The following is a 16,926-nucleotide window of genomic DNA, read 5'->3' as shown; positions in this document are numbered from 1 at the left end:
CTTGGAAGTACAGGGCTGCAGGTAAATGGCTACTGTCCTGCTGGATTCAGTGAACATGCTGACTATTTTGAAATGCTGTCTGCCATGTCATTTGCTATAGGAAAACATTGTTTTCATGTACTATTGATTGCAAATAAACAGTCTTTGTTTAAAAATGATTAGGAGAATGCAGAGAACAGATGGAACTAACCAATATGATGCTGCTTCCCACTATTCCCTTGTGTGGTAACACAGGTTGGATTTTTCTTACAAGTAGCCAGTAATGGGACTTAACATTTAAAATCGATTATTTGATTTTTAATTACATAATTAATAGTAACTTTTTCAGGTATTCCTTCTTTAGCAATCAGTGGTAAATTTTCAATAATGTGTATTGTCTCATCATACGATGTCTTTTTTCTAAAGAACGACATTTAAAGACAGAATGTTTATCAATCAATTAAGGACTGAAACACTAGTGATTTGCAATCACAGAGATCTTCGCTTGCAAGTTAAAACTTTAATGAAAATTGTTAATTTCAACCAGGTAAGTATACATTTAGCCTTCAAACTCACTTGCTTTACAAGAGCAAGTGTTATTCTTATTTGCAGTAGTTTAAGTACTGTATGTTATTATTACAGAGCAAAATAAAAATTCTTTTGTGAACTTGGACTTTTTATGACACATTTATCTAGGAAGAGGAATTAAGTAACCTTATAACAATTTTTTTCCTCTTTCCTCTAATTAATTGTTTCAAGTGATGATACTTTATTTTAATTTTACTTCCTCTGTTTGTATAGAAGTGCTGCTGTGAATGAAGATTCTTGTGCCTGTTCACTCCATTAAGATTAGCGTAAATTTAGACATTACAAAACCTCAAAGTAGGTGGGTTGATAATCTGGACATTCTTTGTAAATGTCAAACCCCTCCCAATCTGTTTGATTATTTTTCCCCCAACCTTTATTCCTGTTTTGTAGTTGTCCTTCATTTTATTTCAATTTATCTGATGGATGCAATGACCTGGAGAGGGGGAGTTAAGGAAATATTATTTCTGTTATGTCCTCTTAAATTTCTGTCTCTTCAGTGAAAGAGGTTTATGTCAGTGACAGATCCATTTATTCCTAAATTATAGAGAAACGCTACTTTTAATCTTAATTATGGCTGTTCCAAAGCAGTGTCCCTGATCATGTTCTCAGACTTGTCTTCTTAGAAAGTGTAAGTTGGCAGGGTTGCTAGCTGGGCTGACTTCTCTCTCTGCAACTTCTTCTGTCTCTGGTGGTGTAGTAAAGCTGTGTTGATGGGTGTTATGTATATATGTTATGATGAATGAATATATTAGGGATACCTAACATTTGTTAGCTTTTCCTTACTTCTCTGAGGGCCACTGTTAGAAGTACCCCATTCTGAGTAGTGCTGTTACAGAACCCAGGCATTTTACTGAAAGCACTTGTGTGGATAAGAAGGGTAAAGGTACAATTATTGGCTTGAAGTGTATGCAAAATAGTATGTCCATGCTCTTTATTTTCATAGCATTCCTTCCCTCTGTGTGCACATCATTAGACTGTCTCTCTTTTATCACATCCTGAGATCTGATCCGATGTTGCTATTACCAGGTACCGTATAATTTCCCAGCTCTCTTTAGTAAGGCACAATGCTTCTTCCATAATCTTTTCTGAAAAACCAGTGTCCCAAGTAAATGGCATATATTAATGTGTTGTTGGGGTTAGTTATTCAGGGCTTTGGGAAGAAATTTTTTAATGCTTCTGTCTCTTGGGGTGTCTGCATCCTGAATTTGAGATACCTTTCAGAAGGGCTTTTTTCCATGAGTGGTTTTTTTTTTCCTTTTTTTCTTCCATGCCTTCTATAAAATGCGAGGTACATCACTAGGACAAATAGAAAACAGATTAATATCTAAATTATTTAAAGGTATGAATGCTTTATGAAACCTTCTAACTAGTTGGAAATAATAGTGAATTCTATTCGCTATTGTGAATGTGCATGTGCAATAGTCTTCTGAAAATGTCAGCATGGTGACGTTCCTGATATCTGAAGATATCAGCAAGCTGGAACTGTTCTGTATTACAACACACTTGTATGTGACAAATGAGTTTTGCTGGTGAAATTTCAGGCTGCTGTGTAATAAGTTTTGCATAGCAAACTGCTGAATTTATGCTTGTTTTGTATTAGTTGCTATTGAAAATATTCTAATGCTGCAGCTCTCCAAGGGAACTCTTTCAGTAGCTATGACTTGAAGACAGAATTTCAGATGGAGAAAATGTATGTTTTAGTGCAATAAGGTGCACCATGTGCAAATTGGAAAAGGAAGAAATCTGATGAGGTATCCAATGCTTTTCTGAAGCTTTAGAATTGAATGATGGAGAAGGCTGAAAGTACTTAAATAACATATTTGTGCATAAGCCATTGTGAAGAACATCAGTTGTAGCTTGTTTGTTCCAAGTATAAATTTCAAAATGGTTGATGTGCTAGAAGCATTTTATCTTTGTTTGAGAAACATTTTGAAGAGGAAGTAATTATTTCTCTCATATGGTGTGACATAATCTGTGTGAGTCTATGTGCAATGCTCTCTTCTCATTTTCTTAACCTGTATGTACTTCAGTATACTTTGGACCAGGTTTCCATACCTCATACATAGAGGTCTTTGGTATGCATATAACTTGAGCCATTTGGATGTTGGTTTTCAGTTCTCTTTTAGGAGCATATGTGAAATAATAAAAATCTATTCCTCATAAATCCTATCTAACTAAAAAAAAAAAAAAAAAAAAAAAGAAACAAAACCAACCCATCAGCAACAAACAAACAAAAAACCCATCAACCCCCAAATCCAAGTGCAGACCATTTATAATTTTTTCACATTGTTTTACAAAGACAGCATCTTAGGAATATACTTAACTGAAACAGTGTTGGAGACATTTGTCTTATTTGGTTGTACATGTGAGGTGGCCTAGTTGATGTGTCTAGCAGTTAAGTAGCAACAGGAGAACTTGGAGTCAGTTTTTGAAGACATTTTTCCCACTGCTGGGCTTTGACTGTGGTATTATTTGGTTTTGTTTTCCAGCTTGTTGTCCAGTCCTTAAATCTGTTAGTCTGAGGGGACAGCCTAGTTACATCAAAATCTTGATTCCTGCTTGAAAATAACTTAATGAAGGGCAGCCTAATTTTTATCATTAGTGAACTGGGCATATGAGCACTTGCTCTGAAAGAGGACAGAAGAGGTTCAGTTGCAGAACTTTTTTTACTCCTGTTGTAATAAAGACAATGGTTTAATGAGAAGTGGTTACTAGTTCTAATTATCATTCACTTTAGAATCTATGTTTTTAATTGTTTTTCAATGATGCATGGAACAACTCAAAACAAAGATACAAAAACATCTGTAAGATGACCGTGGGCCAAGCAACCAGAGAACACAGCGATGAGTGCATTAACATCATAACATATCGGAGAAGCAAAATGTATGCTATTTTCTTCTGGGTAATGATGCTTGGGTTGCAGTTGGGAAATGAAGAATTGTGATACTTTCTGTTTAATTTACTTCTTTTTTTTGGTTTAAAAGAAATTACTACGTTCTTGTGGTGTTGATTTGTCATCTGTGAAACCGGGACTGTATTCAGGTACCTTATCGAAGTAGTGTGAAGTTTAAAGGTTCTGCAATGTGTGTGTGACTGTGGCAGGAGAGGTTATTGCTCTTCTAATTTCACAATATCCTAACAAACCCACAACTGTTACTGTAAGCAAATATATCCCAGAAGTTCTGTCACCTACAGGTCAAAGTAGCCTGAGTAAGTACACCAAAACCAAAATTCACCACTTCGTATCTCTGCAGTACCAGCTATGCATTTTCTGCCACTGAAAGTTTGGAAGAAGTTGAGTACTTTTGATGTTTTATGAAGTGACTTCAGAGTTTTTGAGAATGCACTACTCCATCGGGCAGATTTTCTGGACTCTCAGGAGCTGCATGTTCCTCTTCACATTCTTGACTGCCTGTGTTTTTAAAGAGTAAAAAATAGAGTAGTTTTCTGAGACTTTTCCTCTGATGCTTTGTATTTTGTCAACCTTGAACTTTTCTTAGTTTTTGCAATCACATGGAAAGCTAATTATTCTTCTAAATCTGCTGAACTATCTACCATAGTTACGGAAGAGTTCCAATATCCTACAGGATTCTCTTTTTACTTAGTACTTTTACTTGCTCAATATTCAAGTAGCTTATCAGTAAACTTTGGTAGCTCTTTGCTCCAGCAGACTTGAGTAAACTTAAAAGTGTGTATGCAAGAATGCATACATTTCTTGTGGATACAAGAATTGCCTTTGAACCTCGGGTGGTACACACCAAAGCTTTGTGACTGAGACCTGCATCCTCACTTTTATGTTGGTCTGAGATGAGTTTGCAGGCTGGAAATGGTGCTAGCTGTCTGTGTATCCTACTTTTGCAGGGGAGGGATGAAGTTGGTTGGGCTAAAGTTAGTGAGGATGACTTGCCAGGCAGAACTGTCTTTCTCATCCCACCATTATTTGGATTACTTCTGCTCCTTGCATTAGCTTGAGTCTACCATGTTCTGTAGACCTCACTGCAAGACTTACACTTGAACTTCCTTGCCAAGCTTTGTGTGTTCCAGAAGATGAGGCTTGGCCGTAGCTCATCTGAGGTGTCTCAACTGTCTCATTTCCTATCAGAACAATTTCTGCCTTGTGTGAGGAAAAGTTGAAAGCTTGATGCCTTAATCTAAGTTATTTAAAACCATCCTTTGGTGTTCTTAAAATACAAATTCTGTACAGGAGAAAAAACACCCAATAATAATTTCACATTTCATGTTTAAAAATTCTGGATTATTTTAGTATAACTAATTTGTCGAAGCAGACACACATTGAATAATCCTGTCTAATAATTTGGTTGATCCATCTGATACCTCATCTCTTAACTCCCAGTCCTGCAACGGAGAGATAAAACTGCTACTGAACTTTTGTCTTTGATGAACACAGAAGGACTTCAGCCAGTGATTTCGATGGAGCAGGCCTTGATTCTGTGAGTCGTAAGTCATCTGCAAGTGGTGAGAGACAGACATAAATAAGTGCTGCAAAGTCAGAGGTGGTTTTAGTTCCGTGTTTGCTCGATAATATAGCAGCTTCCAGTTGTAAATATTTGCACAAATAGAGGACTCTATTCCCCCTACCTTACAAACATTATCAAAACCTGAGTGAGTAGTTGCTTCTTGGACTAAATGCTTTTATAATCAGAATTCATAAAGATATCTGATTTTAAAATTATATTTTAAGACTTTCCCAAAGTATTAAATCTTAATTTTTCAAATACTTTATTTCTTATTTTAGTTTTTGTTTTTCCCAAGCTTACCTAAAACTTTAGTTAGATTTTAGATTCTTTATAAAATAAGTTTTTTCAAGGGAAGTAATGACCAGATTACAGATTTGCAATTAATATATTCATATGTGCAATAGTTAAAAGCTCTTGTAACTTGGTAAGTATCTTGTAAACTTTGAAAGTGAGTGATAGTAATACAATGATTATTTACAAGTATTCCATTAGAAGATACCTAAGAAAACTTTGTTCCAAACATTTTTTTATCAATTCTTTGCACTGAAAATTATATATTATTTTACACATTTAAAAATAATTTAAATATTGTATGTTTCATGTTTCAAAGACACCTTTTGAAAGAACTTCCAGATCTTGAATATAAGTAAGGGCTGTGTTATGAGCCTACAAATCACAGCATCTGTCAGGGATGCTGATAAAATAAATGCTCTTTGATTTGTGCTCTTTCCCTTCTGCCTGCTGAGGTCTTATTTGTTTTTAAAAAAATATGGGTATTGCAAGAATACTCAATTGCTATTTTTCTTGTGTGGGGTAGGACATGCACTGTTCTGGTTTATGCCCTTCTACTAGTTGATTTTGATTTCTCACTTTTTATATTATACTAATCACGTTAGTAGTAATGATCATATACTGTCAATAGTGATGGTCATTCTGAAATGTTTGGTTTTGAGAATAACAAATGTTTGCATTCTTGTTCACTTGTAAAAATTGTCATTGAGAGCTTAAGTTTTTAGTGCTGACAAGTTAGCTAATTTATTATTGAGTCCTGTCAACTTTTCAACCTCCAATGTGCAAACATTTTGTTTATGCTGTATATAAATATGTACTAAATGTGCATGTCTTAATGCAATTTTTATTAGGCTTAGTGCAGAACAGATTTTTGAAGAGACAAACTTACGACATCATAGTAATTTTTTTTATCAATTAATTACTTATGGTTTTGCTTTAAATATACCTTGCTGTTATATGTAATGAGTGGTGCTGAAATTGGTTTCATTTATCAAAGATGTGAATGACACAATGAATGCTTATGTACTCTGCCTGTCAAATCCATAAATGCTGGTAACTGAGCTGACTTCTGTTTTTCCACATGTTTCCTGGTTTTCTGTCAGCTTTCAGTCTTCCACGGGTCATTCAGTCAACACTACCCTGAGTGACTTTCTTGAGTTGCCATATGTCAATCACATTTATTTTTTCTGCTTTTTAATAGGCAGAGAAAATAAGCTTGCTTTATTTGGTTTTGGCTGTCTTCTGCATGACAGTGTCTTGCATTCTGTTTCATTCCTAGCTGATTTTTGCTTTTAGCTGAGCTGTGGAAGAGGTTGGGGATCAAGGGGGAAGGAATGCCTGATGAAAGTAAAGTAGGAGCCAAATAGAAGAGGGGGAGATAGCAGTAGGATCTGCAAGTGTTCTTTAAGCATATTCCATTTGAACTGATCTACTTTAAAAATAGAAAAAGGTAGGGGCCAGAGGGGTTGAGAAAAGTTGAATTTCCTTAATGATTTTTCAGCAAGCATTTTCAGGAGGTGGTGTCACCTTAAATAAAAACCTTTTTTTTTCTTCTTAATTATATCTCGACTAATTCTGTTGATGTAGGATTGAAAGACTGCTGAATTTCATTGTTTGGCATCTACATTTTTTCCTAATGAGGGAATGGATATGTCATTGTATTAAATACATTCTCAGTGCATTGCTGATATGAGTCACCTGGTGTGGCAGTTACTAAGTGTGTTTGTGTACTAAATTTGAGAAAGCCAGTGAGCATAAGAAGTTGCTTATAGGAGACACCTAAGATACAATAAAATATGCATCTAATGTACTAATCTTTCCTTTCTAGAAGATACCCTTAAATGAATTTGTGTTTCTGTTGTAGTTTTTAATAGTATTTCAAGTAGCACATTCCTCGTTAGAGAAGAACGAGAGAAATCCCAACATATCTTTAATGGAGCTGGAAGAAGCATGTGTATTCATGTAGACTCTTACCAAGCTTCTCACATCTCCTGGGGTCTCCCTTTGCTGTGAGGAAGGCTGGCGGGAACTCTATACCCAGGAGCTGCTATTCCTCACCCATCTGCTGCAGGGTGATGGATGGTCAGTGACTTCAGACAAAACAGAATTCCCACAGATGAACAGACTCACTCAGGCTTCATGACTTTGTCTTGTCCCTCTAAAAAATATACTATTCCCTCTCCCTCTATTAATGTAATCTTTCTTTTTTTCTTTCTCTTATCCTTCATCACTCTTCAGGAAAATCTCCAACTGAATGTGTTCCCTTTCACACGCGTGATCTATGAAACTCCACTTCTGGTGGTCCTTATAGTTACATCCACCCTATATTTGCAGAGCTTTAAGAACCCCAAAATACATATTTGGACTGAAATTCAAATGTAAAGCTTTTCACTATTAGTAATTTGTATGATCACATTTGCTACTTATTGGGAAAAATGTCCCTCTGAAATCTCCACAAATGATGTGGTTGATTATAATTACAATTCAGATTGCAGCCCCCCCGTCACTTAACAATATGCATTGGAGAAAACTAGTACCTGCTCTGGAAAGAGGAAGGTGGTTTTGGGTATATATCATTTGCTGCTAGCTTGCACATGTCAAAGAAGCTAACTTTAGCCATCAGGCACATCAGCAATGGGACTGAATTTGTGTAACAAGCTTAGCAGTATTACTGCTTCTGTTAGGACACAAGTACACGTAAACATAAGATGAATTCCAGCAATATACAAGTAACTCAAAGCATTTACATGATAAACTGGTACATTTATGTTGGGGTTTTTTTAACGTTAGGGCTGACAGACTTTGTTTTTGTTCTGTCGTTTTCTTTGAAAATATAAATCCATTTCTCTCTCTTGGGATATTTCAGTAATAGTAATATGCTGTTAAAATAAACAGAATTTGGATTTTTGAAACAAGAAATGAGTGAGAGTTAAGTACATAGAATAACAATATATCCTATAACAATATAACATTTGGGTAAAACACAAACAATCTTCAAAAGAAATACTGGAAGTTAGATCCTTTTATCAAACATCAGAGAGACAAGCTTGTTTTCTTAGAATCTAACTGGAAGGGATTTTCCAGTGGATGGTAGAGATTAAAACCCCACTCCTGAACTTTGCAGCTTTTCCACCTGACATGTAAGGTGCATTTTTATTTTTTTTCCTAATTCTGAACATGAAAAGGTGCGTCTCCTTAGACTATTTCTGTTACATTAGTCCTGCTGTACTTAAGGGTTTGTTATGAATACGTTTTGCTTTTGTGGTTCTGCAAGCATTTGAAATGCAGTTAATCGTATATAGGTTACAGCACTAGTAATATTTTTCCCTTTTTAAAATTTTAAAACACATTTCCATGGATTGAATCTCTGTTAAATAATCTAGTTTTGAACTTTACTGTTGTCCCACCTAATTTCTCTTCCAGTAAATGTCATTCAATTTGCACAGTTTTTAAAGAAAAAAATAGTATTATTTCAAGAGGCATGTTGGCTGGTCACACACGCCAATATTAAAATTCATGGATACAGAAGTTAATGGTAGGTACCAACAAAATGTTTTATGGAGTGTTAGAAGTGTTTCAGGACTTAGTTAGACAGCAAAAAGTTAAATTGCATTTACTTTATTGAAGGCTGACTTTCTGGATTCAAAGGACGAGTGAGGTATAACTTTGATCAAAACCCAAAATAGATTGTCTGGCATACAGCTCAGTCGTATTTAGAATGAATGTTGATCTTGTTATAGTACCGTAACACTGAGCCTGGGTCAAGAACCTGCAGGTTGCTGCCCAGGCTTGAGAACTCATCCCCTGCCCACTGCTTTCTAACCAGCATCATTAGGTCATGTCTGCACTACGTTTGTAGGCTCTGCAGGGTATGAATAATTCCTGTGCAACTGTGGTGGAAGGTGCCTTGCTTGACTCTTGGGCATTGTAAAGTAATAACGACACACAGGCTGGTCATGTCAATATCTACTAATGTTTGTAAATGTAAAATAATTATTTAAGAATTGCTGTGCAGTAAAATTTTAAGCTGTTTGAATTTGTCTTTCAGAGACACGTGCAATCATACCATACTTTCTGAAATTATTATTTTTATAGGGAATCAGGAAAAGGTTACCAAGTGCATTGTAATTATGTGTGTTGTTTTTAGTGTTGTGCAGGGGTTTTGTTAAATTGCTGAAAGTGAACAGATTGGAGTTGTAGTTTACTTGCATGTTAAAGTTGCCAGTTCCAGTCTAGCACTAGTAATCTGGTGTTCAGGCAAAGTTAGTGTGCTGATCCACTGTTTATGCTCATGCAGATGGACTAAGTACAGCCTCCAGGCTTCGTGTGAGCGGTGGTTCTTTGACTTGATAAATTTACCATGCTGATGACAAATGTATTTTTACAGTGTTTGTACTGCTATACTGCTAGAAATAACTGAGCTGAGAGGCTATTTAAAATACTGCTTTCCTTTTGCACATATCAGCAGGTTTTTGAAACTGGAAAAGGGCTTTCAATTACAACTGTAGTAGCACCGTCTCAAGGAACAGATAGGATTTTAGTAATGTGAATTGTTTCCAGTGAGTTTTTGTAGCTCTTGAAACTGAGTGACACAACAATCCTTGTTCTCTGCTTCACACCATATGACAAGAGAAGATAGCTGAAGTATTAGGATATAATGATAAGACAGAGCTATCATGTGCATAATAGACAGGTGTTCTTAAGCACTATTCTTTAGTATTAAATATTTTGTGCTGTGATTAATGAAAGTACATTAAACGAACTTAAATTGACTTTTTTTGTGGGGGTTTGCAGAAATATGAAGTATTTTGAAATATTTTTGCAATATACAATATAAATTTTTTTCTGGTAATTTTAACAAGTTTGCCACAGACTAATTTGAGCAGTAATAGTGACCAGAGATCTAAATAGCAACTCCTGGTTTTCTTTCATGTTCACCAATGTAAGTTATATTTGGGATACTCTTTATAAAAATATTAGAGAAATGTAATGTTTGAATTTCATTTATTGGTTGACTTCAATTATTTATTTTAGCAGTTTCAATTAATCAAGTAATTTTCTGTATCTTGTTCCCTGGATTATTCCTTAGAAAACAAATACTAAAATATGGTTGCAGTGCCCAATATTTCTAAGGGCAGATTAATTTCTAAAGTCGTCCCCACAAAAAACTCAAACCAAACAGCTGTCCAAGTACTTGCTAATGCTATCTGTGAAGCAAGGTGGCTTTGTTTTCTGGCAAGTGATGATGAAATGAAAGTTTGCGGATTTGCACTGGACATCCTGCAGTTTGTGTCAAGTCCCTTATTTCTGCTGGCCTTAGTTTCCATAAATTGGGGGTATCGATACTTTCATTGTTTGGAAATCATCATATAAAATTAAGTCTTCTGCTTCAGATTTACTGTTGCAACTGTGTGATTATTTTAATGGTAGTCGTTTCTGAGTATCCTTTTAATAAAACCTTAGTAACGTATTTGCATGGTAAATTCAAGATATTTGAAAGTTGCACCAAAGGACTGCTCCTACTTGTTAGACACAGGTGTCAGAGCCCCTTGTGTGCTTGACTCTGAGCTTAAAGACTATACTTAACAGTTTTAGCAGGGCCACCCTCATGCATAGGGGTATATTCAGATTCAGTGTTCATAGGAGGGAGAGTATTTTATTTAGAAGGCTTTACAGGGCATCAACTGGTGCGACGATTTGCCACGGTGTGTGAAGGGGTTGTCAGAGGCTGTGTAGCATGAAGTTCTGCACAAGCTCACTTTGAAAGCAGCCTTGCATTTTGAACTTGGACTTTATTTGTGTGGGTTTTATTCTGATGCTCTTAATGCAACAGTTCATCATTCTTGCCTTTACAGACCTGTTGTAGAGAGTGAGTGGCATGGTGCGTGTGCTTCTAGTAGTGTTTGAATAATCTGATACCACCCCAGTGCATATAAATAGTACACAGAAGTATATAATACTGTCTAACCTCTGATATTTGAGAAGATGAGTGAAACTGTTGGAAAACTGGGAAGTGCACTGCACTTTACACTTTTCTGAAGTATAACCTGTTAGCAGTAGTAAGTCTTGGCAATGGTTTTGGGATAATAATGTTTTAACTGCTTTTAGGAAATAAATGCATAACACTTCTCTGCTTTGTATCAATGTAAAGAAGGGTCTAGAAATTTCTTCATCATAGCCAAAGGAAGCTGTGATTGTCAGTGACTGCTTCTTCAGAGGCAGATTTGCCATCTGGAAAGTTTTCCTAGCTTTTGCAACTTAACATCATTCACTAGCTGAAAGTATCTTACTTCTGTGAGATATTGCTAACTTAGGGATTGTTAACTTAGGGAGTGTTTTATGCTTATCCTGTTCTGTCACATCTGCCCATTCACTTTATCTGTGCCTTCACATGCATGTTTTGATATGCATTCCAAGTCGTACAACTGTTATGTGTTGGAGTAATAAAGAAAAACTTGTGCACGTCTTGTTTTGGTTTTTTAATGATGACTGGCAAACAGCAATAAAGTTAAAAGATACAAATCATCTTTGAGAGACCTGAGAACTTCTTGTCTTCCTGGTAAGAGAAATATGCAGTTGAGTATTACAGTTTTTTCAAAATGCATGTATTCTATCACATGAATTTAACACAAACTATTACATCCACAAACTCAGATCTTTAGATAAATGCCAACTTTACATTTGAAACTGAGAATCTGTGATCACTGGTCTTTCTTCCACCGGCAGAAATATTTCAGGATGCTTAGCTTTTGATTGTGATACATCCTTTCCTTGGTTTGCAGGGAGTATAGTTGGCTGAATTAGTATCTAGGTTCACTTTCCACAGGCTGGAAATAAAGCTTCTGCTGGATCAAATCTCTTCCAAAGAACTGCTTAGAAAAATTAGACGAGGTCAATGGATTTCCTTCTTTGCTACACCTTATGCTGTAAGGCATTGTGGAGACTGATTAATGTCTCTATTTTGAATCATGTAACTGCATGTTGTTCCCTCTGTAGAATGATCATCTTAACGAATGAGACTGAAACCTAGGGAAACAGCAGTTTAGTCTTCTCTTTGCCACTATATATATTCTGTATATTCTATAGACTCTATATTCTAAGCAGTTGTTTTAGACCAAATTTATTTTTAGAGGTGACCAAGACCTGGCTACAGTTAATAGACCTTGTTAATGTAACTTGTGAAACTATATCATAATCAACTTCCAAGTACTTTGGAGTCAATAACCTTTCGTAAAAGTAGAGGGATTTGTTCTCTGCATTTTTTTTCTTCTTTTGCCTGCCTTCATCACAATGAAAAAAAAAAAATTAAATTAGTATCTTTATCTTACAATGAACCGCACATTAAAAATTTAGTGAGAAACCTAGCCCAGTATTTGGCAGCTGTACTTGACAGAGAAGAGAAGATGTGGGTGTTGTTTCTCAACAGTTTTATTCTGGTTTTTCTGCTGTGTTGTATAAATACATCCTTGCAACAGCGTACGTGTGAGCTGGAAACCTGTAGCTCTAGTATATTACACAGCTGATGTCAGGAGGAGGAGGGCGTATATAGAAGATCCTCATTAAGAGAAACTGCATCTTCAGTAAGTCAGAAAAATAGAAGTATAGGACTTCATTTAAGGGTGTGGGGTTTTATTTATATCTCTTTATTCAAAAAAGAAGTTATTGTGTTGCAGTAGCAACACTTTAGTAAGTAGAAACTGATGTTTGATCTGCCAAGTGTACAAGTAAGCTTTGTGGCTGTAGGACCACGACTGTGTGCAAATGTTGGTACTTATACATGTACATATTTTTTGCATGCAGAGTTTATATAGGAGAAGTAATATTGCTGAAATATGAGCTTCTTGTTTGTAAGTAAATTTATTATATATCACATCAAGAAAAATACATCACATTACCTGAAACAGAGAGCTGTGAAATACATTGCCTGAAGTTTTACAATTTTTTCAGTTATTAAGCACTGCTTGATGAACTACTAGTGTTAGTAGATTGGGATTGATGCTATTGGCATGTTAAACTTAACCGTGAAATCTTCAAAAGATATGAATGGCTTAGAAGGTAAAACAAAGTAGTGGATGAAGTGTTTGGTGTCTTGGCTTGGATCCAGCTTGATGTCCTAAATGAATGCATCATGAAACCACAACAGATCAACCCAGATTTACATGAGTGATGTATAAGAGCCCTGAAGCTAAGCCAACATAGTGATTGAATTAGCTCCTGCATTTAGAGAGGCTTCTCCCTCCAGGTCAGACTTCTAAGCGCTGGTGGGCTTGTGTGGGGATCTAGCAGTTACAGATTGAAGTATGCCTACATTTAAGAGGAAAAGAAATCTTAGAGCTTCAGAACTTTTAACTTTGACAAGTGTGACTGATTTTCTTTTCAGGAGAAAAGGGGGAAAACACTATGAACAATAATGGAAAAACTGGAAGAATTTCCATTCGTGGTGCTTTGGTCAAGGACCTGCCAATCTTCCTAGAAGTATCTGTTCAAAATCTGAAACATTCTGTTGCTATGGGGTTGATACAGACCTTATGTATTGCCCACCTTCATACAATACCTGGCTTATTCTTTTAGTAAATAATAACTATACTGTAATGTGATGCTCATAAATTGGAAAATCTTGCAAATGTCCGTGTGTGCAGGTGCCAAAGTACAGCATTTGTGATCTTTATTTTTAAAATATTATCTTATTTTTAATAAACTGATTTTTTAAGTAAATAAATGTCAGATTAAAGACAAGACATGGGGGATGACTAGAAGCATTATTCCTTTTGAGTAATCATGTGTTTAATACAGTTCAGTTTTACAAGATGCAGGGAAATAGTTATTAAAAACAATACAGGGACATGAAGAGTGTCTTTATTCTAGAGATCTGTATCATGACAAAGATGTTGTAAATAGATACTGGAGACCTTCTAAAAATATATTTTACAATTCATATTTTTAACTAGTACCCTCACATAAGATATAGGTAAGTTCCATCAACTATTTTAATAATGTTAGAGTTGTTTAGAGTTTTTATTTATTTATGCTTTGATACTTTAGTAACCCTGTATCTCCATTTTTGTTTCTCAGCATGATGTATCACAGACCTTGCTCAAAGCAACTCTGGACAGTGTGGTTGAAGAGTGTGTCAGCTTTGTTGGAGTTGATATTAACATCTGCTCAGAAATACTATTAAGGTGAGTAAAACATTTTCCTATTCCAGTAATTACATGGCTCTGGATCACAGAGTCTCTGTTTAGTCTGCCATCTGACTCAAGCTCAGCTGGAGCAAATGGCTCTTGTGTTAAACTTCCAATTACATGAAAATGACACAGTAAGACAGTATTTTACCGAATCATTAGGAGTCACTTTTTAAGGATCTGTGTTATTCTTCAGAGAAAAACAGGTATTTAAAGATTTTGAGCCAACACTACTATTTTAGAAAAACGTGATATAATTAATTTGTGTTTTTACACTGAGAAAGGGATTTTCTAATGTACTTTATGTCTCTTAGAAGGTATTTTTATAGGTACTGCTAAGTGGAACAAGTTGTAAAAAATTGGGCGAGGAAAGGAGAAAAGGAAAGATTTAAGGGGAAACTGTTGAAAAATTTATCCCTTTTTACTGATTTTTTTTTTTTTTTTTGGTATTCATGCCATGTTTACTTGGAAAATGTTCTGTACTTTATTTTTCTTGGTTAGAAAGTAAAAACTCATTCTTTCTTGAGTGTGTAGAGTTCAGTGCGGTTTAGGAGACAAACTCTTCAGAAGAGCAAAATTGTTAGTGTCATCCTCCATAGTATGAGAGAAAGAAAAAGAATGTCCAAAATCTTGGTAGTGAAAATTATATTAGGTATCAAAGTTAGGAAAAATATATTCTTGCTAGCTCTATATTTTAATCTTTTACCCCCTTATCATTCTTGAAAACATCTTTTCATATTTTGAAAGAGGGTCTCTTTCTTTTCATTCTGGTTTTATATTTTCTCTTCCATATTCTTTTTCTGTGTGTCCAGCCCTTAAGTTGATATCTGATTTCTTCTATCTTACTTGCTTTCAAATTTAGATCAGCTTTTAGTAAGAAAGCAAGCAGTACCTAAATGGCAAATGCACCCATTTTCATTCATAGAATCATGAATAGAATGATAGAATATGCTGAGCTGGAAAGGACCTATCAGAATCATCGAAGTCCAACTCCTGGCCCTGCACAGGACACCCCAAGAATCACATCCTGTGCCCAAGAGCATTGTCCAAATGCTTCATGAACTCAGACAGGCTTGGTGTCATGACCCCTTCCCTGGGGAACCTGTTTCAGTGCTTAACCACCCTCTGGGTGAGAAACCTTCTCCTGATATCTGATCTAAACCTCCCGACTCAGCTCCATGCTGTTTCCTTGAGTCTTGTCACTGGTCGCAAGAGTAAAGAGATCGGTACCTGCCCCTCCACTTCCCCTCCTTAGGAAGTTGTAGTACTGTGATGAGGTCTCTTCTCAGTCTCATCTTCTCCAGGCTGAACAAGCCAAGTGACCTCATCTGCTTCTTATAAGGTCTTCCCTCTAGACCCTTCACCATCTTCATGGCCCTCCTTTGGACAGTCTCTAATAGTTTTTTTTATGTTCCATGAATCAAAGCCACATGAGCACATGCAAGAGGTGAGCATTGCCAACCTTCTGCAGGATACAGTTATATTGTGCACTTCAGGAGAAACCATCAGCCTGAGGTGCTACAGTCTTCAAAAAATTATGGATGTGGGGTGACCCTGTCCAGACATGGTTATAGTGATAACCACGTTGAATAAGTACTTTGTGTGGTCTAGTTAACCTGGCTTACAATGCTTATGTGCATGTGCCAGCATCAAGTTCTGGATCTAACTTGATCCTCAGCAGTTCAATTCTGCTATTCCGTGTAGGTGCACTGTAAGTTTCCCTCAGTCGTGCAGTTTATGAAATTGTCACCCTAGCTAGATTGTACCATGAGCAGGGCTTTCTGCTTGTGGTTTCTGATGCTTCAGATATACTTCTTGACACATATTACACATGGAAGGGATGACAGTGCTACAGTATTTGCATTACTGGTGCGTATTGTGCTTGAAAGACTTGAGATCATCAGTGGAAAATTCTGTGAACTGTGTGATGTGCCTTTGTGTCAGTGTGCTGTGATGTGTCAGTGTAAATAAGCCGGATTTCATAATGTTTCTAAGAAATTTTTGAAGAAAATTCCATTCCTAATGATTAATATTCTGACTGTGGTTAAAGGTGTGTCCCTCCAATTTAATTCTGAGGTTTCACCAGCTTTGGATTATTTTTTTAACTTTTGCTTGAGGCTTAGAATAATGGAAAGATTTTTTTTTTTCTTTTTTCTGAAGTTTTTACGATTCTTGACGGGTTTGCTGGTGGTGTTTTTCTGGAATTGGTCCATGCCATTCCCCAAACAGGTCTCTGCTGCCGTTGACTTAAAGCAGTGGCATCTGATGTGAAACCTAGTGGGTGACATTTCCTTCTCTAGTGCCAGGAGTAACTGCCCACGAGAGCTCATTTCCCTCTTTCTATGATTAGCATACTCCATACACAGAAAGTTGCACTCAGAAAACGTGCAGCAAAGCCACTGCTTCCT

At 36.1% G+C, this 16,926-nt stretch overlaps 1 protein-coding gene across 4 annotated transcripts in view; it reads left to right on the top strand.

Annotated features, from left to right (window-relative positions):
• The window catches only part of SRBD1 (S1 RNA binding domain 1), a 123,941-nt gene that overhangs the window by 90,203 nt on the left and 16,812 nt on the right, over positions 1 to 16,926 (top strand). For all 4 annotated transcript variants that reach the window (XM_027641638.1, XM_027641639.1, XM_027641637.1 and 1 more), the window contains one exon: positions 14,409 to 14,515. In XM_027641638.1, the coding sequence (XP_027497439.1) occupies positions 14,409 to 14,515 (107 nt within the window). The remainder of the gene's footprint in view (positions 1 to 14,408; positions 14,516 to 16,926) is intronic.

This window comes from Corapipo altera, unplaced genomic scaffold, assembly GCF_003945725.1.
Source record: "Corapipo altera isolate COAL_440 unplaced genomic scaffold, ASM394572v1 48b, whole genome shotgun sequence".
NCBI lineage: Eukaryota > Metazoa > Chordata > Aves > Passeriformes > Pipridae > Corapipo > Corapipo altera.
Note: the sequence above shows the minus strand (reverse complement) of the source record. Positions and strands in the feature narration are given on the sequence as shown.